The sequence below is a fragment of the Trachypithecus francoisi genome, unplaced genomic scaffold (assembly GCF_009764315.1).
Source record: "Trachypithecus francoisi isolate TF-2019V2 unplaced genomic scaffold, Tfra_2.0 Lachesis_group1, whole genome shotgun sequence".
Classification (NCBI taxonomy): Eukaryota; Metazoa; Chordata; class Mammalia; order Primates; family Cercopithecidae; genus Trachypithecus; species Trachypithecus francoisi.
This window is the reverse complement of record NW_022681454.1, coordinates 8,028,549-8,038,690: the sequence shown is the minus strand read 5'-3', so window position 1 is coordinate 8,038,690 and position 10,142 is coordinate 8,028,549. Positions and strand designations below refer to the sequence as shown.

The window sequence follows — 10,142 nt, the reverse complement described above, 5'->3', positions numbered from 1 at the left end:
ACCCAGGGGGACGCCCGCAGAGAGGGCCTCCTGGGCTTCAGCGAGGAGGAAAATTCCCCGGGCACCCCCTCTCCTCCCCTGCCCTCCTCCGCCTGGGCCCTGCCCTACGCGCCCCCAGGCCCAGCGCGCCTCCGGGCGAGTCCCCAGGAGCGCGGCCCAATGGATCGCTCCGGGCCCGCCCCCTTGCGCGCTGATTGGCCGCCGCCGCGCTGGCCTCGCCTTATTAGCAAGTTCTCTGGGGAGCCGCGGCAGGGCCAGGAGCCGGCGGGTGCTCCCGGGAACTCGGCCTGTGCAGCGGCGGCGGCGACCGGGAGCCAGGCCCAGCGCGCCGGAGCTGGCCTGCTGGGGAGGGGCGGGAGGCGCGCGCGGGAGGGTCCGCCCGGCCAGGGCCCCGAGCGCTCCCAGAGGCAGGCAGCGCTCCCAGCCCGCCCCGAGCCCATGCCCGGCGGCTGGCCCGTGCTGCGGCAGGAGGGGGGGCCCGGCTCTGCATGGCCCCGGCTGCTGACATGACTTCTTTGCCACTCGGTGTCAAAGTGGAGGACTCCGCTTTCGGCAAGCCGGCGGGGGGAGGCGCGGGCCAGGCCCCCAGCGCCGCCGCGGCCACGGCGGCCGCCATGGGCGCGGACGAGGAGGGGGCCAAGCCCAAAGTGTCCCCTTCGCTCCTGCCCTTCAGCGTGGAGGCGCTCATGGCCGACCACAGGAAGCCGGGGGCCAAGGAGAGCGCCCTGGCGCCCTCCGAGGGCGCGCAGGCGGCGGGTGGCTCGGCGCAGCCACTGGGCGTCCCGCCGGGGTCGCTGGGCGTCCCGGACGCGCCCTCTTCGCCGCGGCCGCTCGGCCATTTCTCGGTGGGGGGACTCCTGAAGCTTCCAGAAGATGCGCTCGTCAAAGCCGAGAGCCCCGAGAAGCCCGAGAGGACCCCCTGGATGCAGAGCCCCCGCTTCTCCCCGCCGCCGGCCAGTGAGTAGCCAGAACCCAGGCGCCGAGGGAGGGGGCTGGGCGGGGTGTGGGACCCGAGGGCTCCTGCTGGCCTCCGGCGCCTGCGTACCTGCAGCCGGTGCTAGGGAGTCGAGGGCTGCAAGGCTGGGTCTTGCGCCTCCCTCCATTCCCACCCAGGAAGAAGGTTCCAGACCTCCTCGCCTTGGCCCGGAGACGCTGCGGGTGGGAGTTAACGGATAGGACACCGATGCCTGGGCACCCTGTCCTCCTGCCCCCACCAAACGACCCCGGGGGTCCATGATCCCTCATCTGATCCCAAACTCTGTTTCATCGGCTTCACCCCAGCGGATGACTGTGTGTGGTGTGGAGATCTTGCCTGCACCCGGAGTTTCACTTTCTCACAGTAGGAGCTGGCGTCCCCCAGCCCCTCTTTGCTTTCAAGTACCTCTTTGCCTAGAGGTTCCGACGCTTCTACAGAATTCCACCTCCCCATGCCCTTCGAGTTTGAGGCAGATAATTGGTGCTTTGGGTGGATGGATGATTCAGGGTTGGGGACATTCAGGTTCCAGTGGAGGGGGCGGGGCACCAAGTCAATTAGGGGAAGGCGCCCTCTTTAATCCTGTCGGAAGCTCACAAATGTCTAGGACTGAGCCATTAAAGTGGAATCCAGGTGCCCAAGGCAGTTCGCTCCAAGGCCTCGCGGCCCCCTGGCTGCTCTACTCCGAGAACACGCTCGCAGATATTTCAGGAGCACGGGAAATTCCCAAGTTTTCCTCGTTTCCTCCGATTATTTTGCTCGGCATAATAGCAGCCAGAATTCAATGGCGTGATGCTGAGGAATGATTTTTATCTGGGGATTAAACGTCTTTGAAAGACCAGTCCCTCCCTAAGCCTAATGGCTGGAGAAGGTGGCCCCGCGCTGGGTTGTCGCCTCTGAAGGGAGTGACGTTTCTCTCGGCGCCCGCCCCTCGGGCGGCCGGGCGGAAAGCTAGTTGGGGGCCAAGCGCTTCCCGGACTCCCGGTGGCCTCCAGCGGGGAAGAAGCGGGGTGTTAACACGAGATTTCGTTTGACTCATATCCTGGTGGTCTGAAAGTCCAAAGGATCGTTGTGGGTTTTTTTTTTTTTTTTTTTTTCTGTTTGTTTGTGGTGGTGTTTTTTTTAAAAGAAGTGTGAAAAAATGTATGCTTAGGCAAAACCCGCGTGGTGAAACATCCTCGATTTGAATTCACTTTCTGCCAGGAAAGCTGCTGCATAAGCAGAGTGTCCTTTCCAACGCTTAGGGCCTTGGGCCCCAAGACCACAAAGTCATAGCGATCCCGGCTGTGTTGGGAATAATTTGTTCCACATTTTATCCGGGGGCAGTCCCCAGCGGACCCCATCCCCGACCTGCACTAGTCCTGCGCTCTAATGCTTCTTCACTGTCCACCCTTGAGGTTTATTTTGAAGCCAAAAGAAAAAGACAGCTGGGCATGTTGGTGTCTGCTGACTATGCCACAGGTTGAGGGGAGAGACAATCTCAATACTCCCCCCTCCCCCCCCAACACCGACACACACACACGTTTGAGTGGGGCCAGGGGGCCCTGGCGCCAGGGGTGAACGCAATCCAACAGAGGACTGAGACAATCAAAAGAAAAAGTCCGTTAGAATAAAGCAGCCCCTCGTTCTCCACTCCAGATATGACACTTTCTATTTCTAAGAGTACGGACCACAGTGCACCCTCCATGATGGTCTGCGCTGCTCCACCTCTGGTCTGCGGGAACTACTCCTAGAATCCCGTAGGAGCAAAGCGTTCCAGGGGATAGTGTAGAATTTGATCTGATGCTATGCCACAGTATGGCCTAGCCCCCGCACTGAAGCACTTCGCGGGCACTGATAAATGTTTGGCCAGCGTGTAAAACTAAATGTGCCCTTGGGCTGGGCGCAGGTCCTCTTTCTGCATGTCTCGTCACCTGTATTAACATCCACCTTTCCTCTGTGTGGCCCTGGGAGGAGGCCGGCCATGAAGGCCTTCCTAAGCCACCAGGCAGCACAAAGGTGATTCCACATCCTTCCCAGCTGTTTGGGCCTTAGATGTGGACACCACACCGGGCCTTCAACATTTTTCTCCTGAAATCTTAGTTTCTTCATTTGCAAAAAGTAGACAGGAACTTCTCCCCTGCAGGGGTTGCAATGCGAATTGGAGAAAATATCTTTCAAGTGCCTTGCACGGTGCCCGCCACCGAGGCACTGGGCGGCACTCAATGTCTGGTATTGTTTGGCTATTATTACTACTTCTTGGGCTGATTATGCTCAAAGCCTCTCTCTTAACCCCTTGCATTTTTCTCATTCGGCCCTCAGGGCGGCTGAGCCCCCCAGCCTGCACCCTCCGCAAACACAAGACGAACCGTAAGCCGCGGACGCCCTTCACCACCGCGCAGCTGCTGGCCCTGGAGCGCAAGTTCCGCCAGAAGCAGTATCTGTCCATCGCCGAGCGCGCGGAATTCTCCAGCTCGCTCAGCCTCACTGAGACGCAGGTGAAGATATGGTTCCAGAACCGCCGTGCCAAGGCAAAGAGACTACAAGAGGCAGAGCTGGAGAAGCTGAAGATGGCCGCCAAGCCCATGCTGCCACCGGCTGCCTTCGGCCTCTCCTTCCCTCTCGGCGGCCCCGCAGCTGTAGCGGCCGCGGCGGGTGCCTCCCTCTACGGTGCCTCTGGCCCCTTCCAGCGCGCTGCGCTGCCGGTGGCGCCAGTGGGACTCTACACGGCCCATGTAGGCTACAGCATGTACCACCTGACATAGAAGGTCCCACGGTCGCCCACCTGTGGGCCATCCGATTCCTCCAGCCCTGGTGCTGTACCCCCGACGTGCTCCACTGCTCGGCACCACCAGCTGCCTTCCTTTTAACCCCCACACTGCTCCAGTTTCACCTCTTTGCTCCCTGAGTTCAGTCTCCGAAGTCTGATCCCTGCCGAAAAGTGACTGGAAGGGTCCCTTAGTACTCTTCTAGAATTTAGATCTACACTCTCAAGTTAAAGATGGGGAAACTGAGGGCAGAGAGGTTAAGAGATTTATCCAAGGTCCCCAGCAGAATTGGCAGTTGAACAGAACTAGAGGCCATGTCTCCTGCATAGCGCTTCCCTGTCCTGACACCAGGCAGGAAAAGCGCAGAGAAATTGATGTCTGACGATTTTGGAAATGAGAACAATCTCAAAAAAAAAAAAAAAAAAAAAAAAAAAAAAAAAAAAAGACAAGCAAGCCAGGGAGATGAATCCTAGCTTCTTCCATTGGAAAATTTAAGAGAAGTTTAACAACAAAACATTTGCTCTAGGGGGGCAGGGAACACACAGATGCGTTGCAAAGGTAGGTTGAAGGGACCGCTCTCTTACCAGTACCAGAAACACAATTGTAAATTTAAAAAAAAAAAAACTCGTTCTATTTAACAGTACATTTGTGTGGCTCTCAAACATCCCTTTGGAAGGGATTGTGTGTACTATGTAATATACTGTATATTTGAAATTTTATTATCATTTATATTATAGCTATATTTGTTAAATAAATTAATTTTAAGCTACAAAAATTATTTCTATACTGATTTAGTCTTTTATTTTAATTTTGCTTCTTGCCATCTCTTTACGTGTACAGTTGCTTTTCAATTTGATGGTAGTTTTACACCAGCAACTTTGAAAGGTGATAACAGGGTATGCAGGGATAGAGGGGGTGTCTTTTTGAACACACAGGACAGATCTGCATTAGCAAAGTCAAGTGGAGAATTGAAGCAATTACCTAGGATAATTAGGCTCAATTTTCCAATTCACTTTAAGCTGAAATCGACACTTGCTCGGCAACCTATAACCAACCCTTGCTTTCTTTCTCTCCTTTTAACCTGTCTATGAAAACAAAGCAAATCGCCCAAATGGCTTGATGACTGTAGACAGCTAATCCAGACAATTCCCACCTCCGCAAATCTGTTTTTCCCACGAGAGGCCAGCTGGGGGATGGAAGCGATTGCTTTGCCTCTCTAAATTACCCCCAGTGTAGACGCGGTTTGTGGAACTAATTTTGAGCTGCCAGAATATAAGCGCCTTCTCATCCCCTATTCTGGGCGCTAAAAACACAACACAACCTAACAAACTTTACAGAAAACCCAGGGCCACCTTTCACTCTCGCCTGGAAAGTCCTCTGCAGGAGCCCTGTTTCCAACCCCTCACAAACTCGGTTTTTCTTAAGATCAGTCTTCCAGGAGAATATATTTGCACACGCGCCAAGTTTAGTTTTCCGGGGAATTCTGCAAGGACGCTGAATGCAGAAAATTACCCCTTGGTAAATAAAGCCTATTAAGCTCCAGGCACCGCTCTGTTGTCTTTCGTGTTCGGGCTGCGGCAGACCTGCACATTCCTCTCCTCCTTCAATCTCTGTGCCGCGGTGGCCCGCTCCTCCAAACTCCAAGAAGGATAGCACCGGACTGTCTGCAGTAAGCCGTTAAGAGGGAGGCCAGTAGACTAAAGATGGTTCGAAACCTGGGTACCTGGCGTTGAACTTGGGCAGGGGTGAACAGCTCCACAGATAGAGACATTAAAAACAGAGTCCCGAGCGCAGCGCGCGATTTCTAGCCCCAGGACCCTGAGGTCGGCCTAGGAATTCCCAGTGAGCCCAGGGTTGCGGGAATGCGCCCCGGGCAGGTTCTGCGCGGGCGCCGGGCACATTCCGGGGCATCCTGGGCCTCGGATCCTCCAGTCTCTGCAGCTCGGGCAAAGATTCTGTCTACCCTGGCTGGAGCTGCAGTATGAACTTGTTACAACCCCGCTCCTTTACAAAGAAAAGCTTGCTGTGGAGGGCAGTTTCGCTCCTGGGGAGCCTGGGAGCTGTTGCCCTCGGCCTGGAAACCTCTAGAAAAGCACCAGAGCCCGGATCTGGGCCTTTTCGCCCCCCAGAGGGGAGCTATGCCTAACAAGCTCTCAGACTCCCACGCTACGCAGCTCTCTAAAGGTGCTTAGGGTTGAAGTGCCTCGCCGCGTTTTTTTTTTTTTTTTTTTTTTCTTTTCTCTATAATTAAGCAACCCTCGAATGGCGGCACGCAGGACGCACGGCTCTGGCAAATCTGGGTTCCTTTCTGGAACACGCTAGAGACGTCCTCGTCGTGGGGTTAGTATTGAACTTGAAGTCAGAGACCCAATGTTGTTCAGTGTGGATCAAGCCCGCCACTTACTATGAAAGATCACATCATCTCCCTGCACTGCCGTTTTCTCGTCTGTGAAATGGGCCTTGGCCTCTTCCTCCTACACCCCAGGATTTCGGGGAAGGGTCGACGAGCCCCCGCGCGGGAGGGCACCCAGGGAATACCGGGTGCATCTGACTTTTCTTGGCTTACTGCGCGTCCTCAGCACTGAAGTTTTTCCGCGCATCCGTGAAAGAGAAATGGCAGGGCAGGATCGGGTGACTCTCCCGGCCCCAGCTCCAGGGCCTCCTGGCTCCTGGAGTTTGGCAATTTAGGGTAGAGGTAAATTTAGAGCAACATAATTGCGGTAATGAGCAACGGCTCGCGCTCTGCAGACGCGTCGCGGCTCCAGTGAGGCGGTAGCTGCAGGCGAGGCGGGCACGCCTCCCCGCCCCCTCCCTGCGCGGCAGACCGGGTGCTAGGGCCCCGCCGTCCTGGGACCCCGGCCCGCGCGCGCGTCTGCCTCTGGCTGCCGGTCGTGGATAGGGACTTCCTTCCACTTCTGGGCCTCCGAATCTCTCCATTTTTGTTTCTGTCCGTCTATCCCGTTCTTTGCCCCCCTTTTGTTTCCTCATTCCCTCTCTGAACAGGATGTGCACACAGAAGTTGCTCAATAATTGTTTGCTGGATCGGGGCAGTGTGCTGCTGTGGGGAGAAAACCCAGAGCCACAGTCAGCTGGGTCCGGCCGGAAATCGCGGCTGCACTCCCGGCACTGCTTCTCATCCATCCCAGTCCTTCGAACTCGGTTCCCTGGTTTATCAACCGAAGGAGGAGTGGGCAGGGGCTTCCTGGGCCTGTTCCTTTACGGACCAATTTCCTTCTCTGGCCAGAAACATGGGATCTACCAGGCGGAGTGGCCGGCCACATTTCGCGCTGGGAGGTAGTGATGGAGCAGTGTCCACTTACAGCCTACTGTGTGCCGGGAGTTCCCGCTCACGCTGACTCGCAACAAACCTAGGAGATTTTTTATAGCGCAGAGGACTGCGGCTCAGAGAGGTGACGTGGTTTTCCCAAGGTTACACAGTTAATAAAGGACAGGGCAGAAATTTCAACCCGGATTCCACTCGAGGATCCGACTTTTGCTGCATTGCCCATCTCCATCTGGTTGAGGGTCAGCTGGTGCCTGAGCAGCAATCCCGCGAAGTGCGCGTCTCGCTGGAAAACGGAGCGCAGAATCCAGGCACTAGTTCTGAATTTAACTCCTTGCGCTCTAACCACGAACAGACACTGTCCCTTGAGAAATGAGAAGGGCGTCTCACCGGCCCTGCACGCTGTGAAAGCGTTTTCGTTTTGTTGGGGAGGAGACGGAAGCCTCATTTTGCAAATTCAGCTTCTGACCACGCAGTCAAGACCAAAGCAGTCCGTGGCGTGGAAGCGGGGCAGAAATGAAGTTACCTGGCGGCAAGGGACCTGCCGCGCCTCTAGCTTTGAGCATAGGTCCGCGGGGCCCGGGCAGTTGGGGACCGGGAGGCTAGGGTGGGGCTGAAGACCTCGCCCTAAGAGCGCCTTATTTTAAGGTTAGTTTCTCCGGTAGCTGAGCCCGGGGCTGAAGGCCCAGATTGCGCAGGAGGCCCAGTGAAGACAGTTACTGGTGAGGCAGGGGCCCCGAGTGCGAATCCTACGGCTGGGCCCTCCTTAGTGACCCAAGGCCGGGAGGTGAGCCCAGCCCGGTCCAGACCTGCGCCCCGCCTAGAGCCCTCCGGGGCGCAATAGGAAGCAGCGAGAAGAGGCCGCGGCCGCCTTTCAACTCGGCGGCTGGCGCCGGCCTGGCCGGGCCCCCGGGGCCGCGCGGCCTTCAAGGTTCGGTCTCGCCCGCCCAGCAGCTTGCATCGCCCCACAGTGGAAGAGTCCCCCGGCCCCGAAGCCGGACGCCCTGGGAAGCCGCCGGCCCCCAAGTGCCACCATCAAGTGCCCACTCTCCAGAGCACCCCCAGGCCCCCACTCCAGACTTGTGGAATTTTTCCGCTCCACTCAACAGCTCCCACGCCTGCCGCGCTGTCCGCTGCCTTCCCAGGCCTAGGGGGACCTGCCTCCACACCGCCTGCCTCCCGCACAGCGCCCTCCCGCGGCCCTCAGCTCACAGTCCGCTCTCCCAGCGCCTGCTCACTGTAGTTCCGGTGCCGGACACTGGCCTTGGCTCCCTGTGTGACAAGTAGATCCTCAAGTGCACACACACACGGACCAACACACATCATCAACACGACATTCCAACACACACCGAAACAGACACACATGCAACACATATGTATAACCCACATGCAGGCACCAACACACACCGTACACATAAACAAACCAACGCACATCACTCACCACACACACCCAGCACATACACACAAGGCTGACAAATACAAACACAACACGTAAATCAACACGTATCACCAACACACCCAGCCACACACAACCAACACATGCTAGACACAAAACCAACATACACTCAACGCCCACAATCAACACACATCCAACACCCACAAGCTCTAGTTATAGAGGTAACCATGCACACTCAAGGCCACTTTCTAACATCTCCACAGAGCTTCTGGTGACACAGACACCTGTCATATTGGGAGAAAGGGGGAGGGAGACCCCAGAGATAGACATAGGTGGGAGAGAGAAACCAAGGAGGTGCTGTATTGAGAGAATTTCAGACTCAGGGACTCCAGGGAGAGGAGGAGCAAAACCACGCAAGACCCGAGCGGCAGAAGCTCAACACAGCAAGTGAGAAACTCAGCTCAGAGCGCAAGGTGTGAGAGCTCTGGGTGCTCTGCTGTGCTGACACCAGAGGGTAAGCGCGGAGTCTGGCTTCACGAAGGCACGTGGGGTCAATCCCGGGACACAGACCTTTTACAGGAAGGCCTGGAGAATCGCCTGAGGGAATGCCGGGAGTCCCCCCGTCCAAGAACAGCCAGTGACTTCAGCTCTCCTTTCTCCTCCTGGGTCCCCTCCTCTGGGACCCCCTCCGGCCCCATCTCATCCTGTACACCCACCTTCTCCCACCTAGGCAGAGAGTTTCAGAATGCCTTGATCAGACCCAACACTCTGCTCATTCTCCACGGACCAAGGCCGGAGATCTGGAATGCCCATCCCATCTCCCCTTGACAGAGAAGGCGGTACTTCAAGAAGCAGTTGCAGACCGTGGTTAGGGCGGGTGTCGGAGTCGCCGGCCTGGAATCAGATCATCTACTTATAAATCCTCGTTTTGGTACTTACTGTGTGCCTTTGGGCAAGTTCCTTAACTTCACTGAGCCTCGCTTTTTCCATATAAAGTGTGGAACCGTCACAATTGCTTCTATTGTTAAGGAAATCAAAAGAAATGCTCTGTGAGATGCTTGGCACTGATAGCAATTAATGTTGATTATGAGTTCTGCACTTAGATCAATTTCAAAGTAGGGAGGATTATGTCTATACCTCCCTGGAACCTCCCAAAGAGTCAAGGCTGGTCATTGACTCAGACATGGGGCTCAAATCTAGGTTTCCCCCTCAGGGTGAATCTCTGCCCTCAATGCCAGGCTCGCAGGGGCTATCGCATCAGCGGGATGCAATAAAGATCTGCCTTTGTGTGTGGGGGGGTGGGGGGTGAAGGAGTGGGGGGTGGGTAATGAAAAGCGAATTCAAAAGTCCACCCTTAATTTGGAGCCTGATTAGGGGCAGATGGAAGGAAGGGTCCCCCGACCCTTAATTCTGAGTGGGGCTGGGCAGCAGCCCTACGTGGCAGCCTTTGTTGCACATTTTACAGGCGAGGAGACAGTGGTGGGATCCGAGCTCGCGACTGTGGGACCTCAGGAGTTGCTTTCTCCTCCACCAGCTGCGTGCAGATTTTGATGATTCGCAGGGCGCGGCTGGACAGTTCGTGTGTGCGCTCACGCAGCCAGAGTTTGCCGAGTTTAGGGAGCGGGAGGAGGATCTGATAGACCCCAAAGCCTCCCCTTTGCGAGACCACTCCTTGCTTCACCCACCTGGCGCTTTTCATAACCCCCTGCGGAGCCCTGCCTCTTTTTTACCCCTTAGACGAGC

General features: G+C 56.4%; 1 protein-coding gene across 1 annotated transcript; it reads left to right on the top strand.

Annotated features, from left to right (window-relative positions):
• The first annotated feature begins 250 nt into the window (after positions 1 to 250).
• MSX1 (msh homeobox 1) lies at positions 251 to 4,498 on the top strand. Its single transcript, XM_033213722.1, has 2 exons — positions 251 to 957; positions 3,275 to 4,498. The coding sequence occupies exons 1-2, from the start codon at positions 489 to 491 to the stop codon at positions 3,715 to 3,717; spliced, it is 912 nt and encodes a 303-aa protein (XP_033069613.1). The 5' UTR covers positions 251 to 488; the 3' UTR covers positions 3,718 to 4,498.
• Positions 4,499 to 10,142: the final 5,644 nt, after the last annotated feature.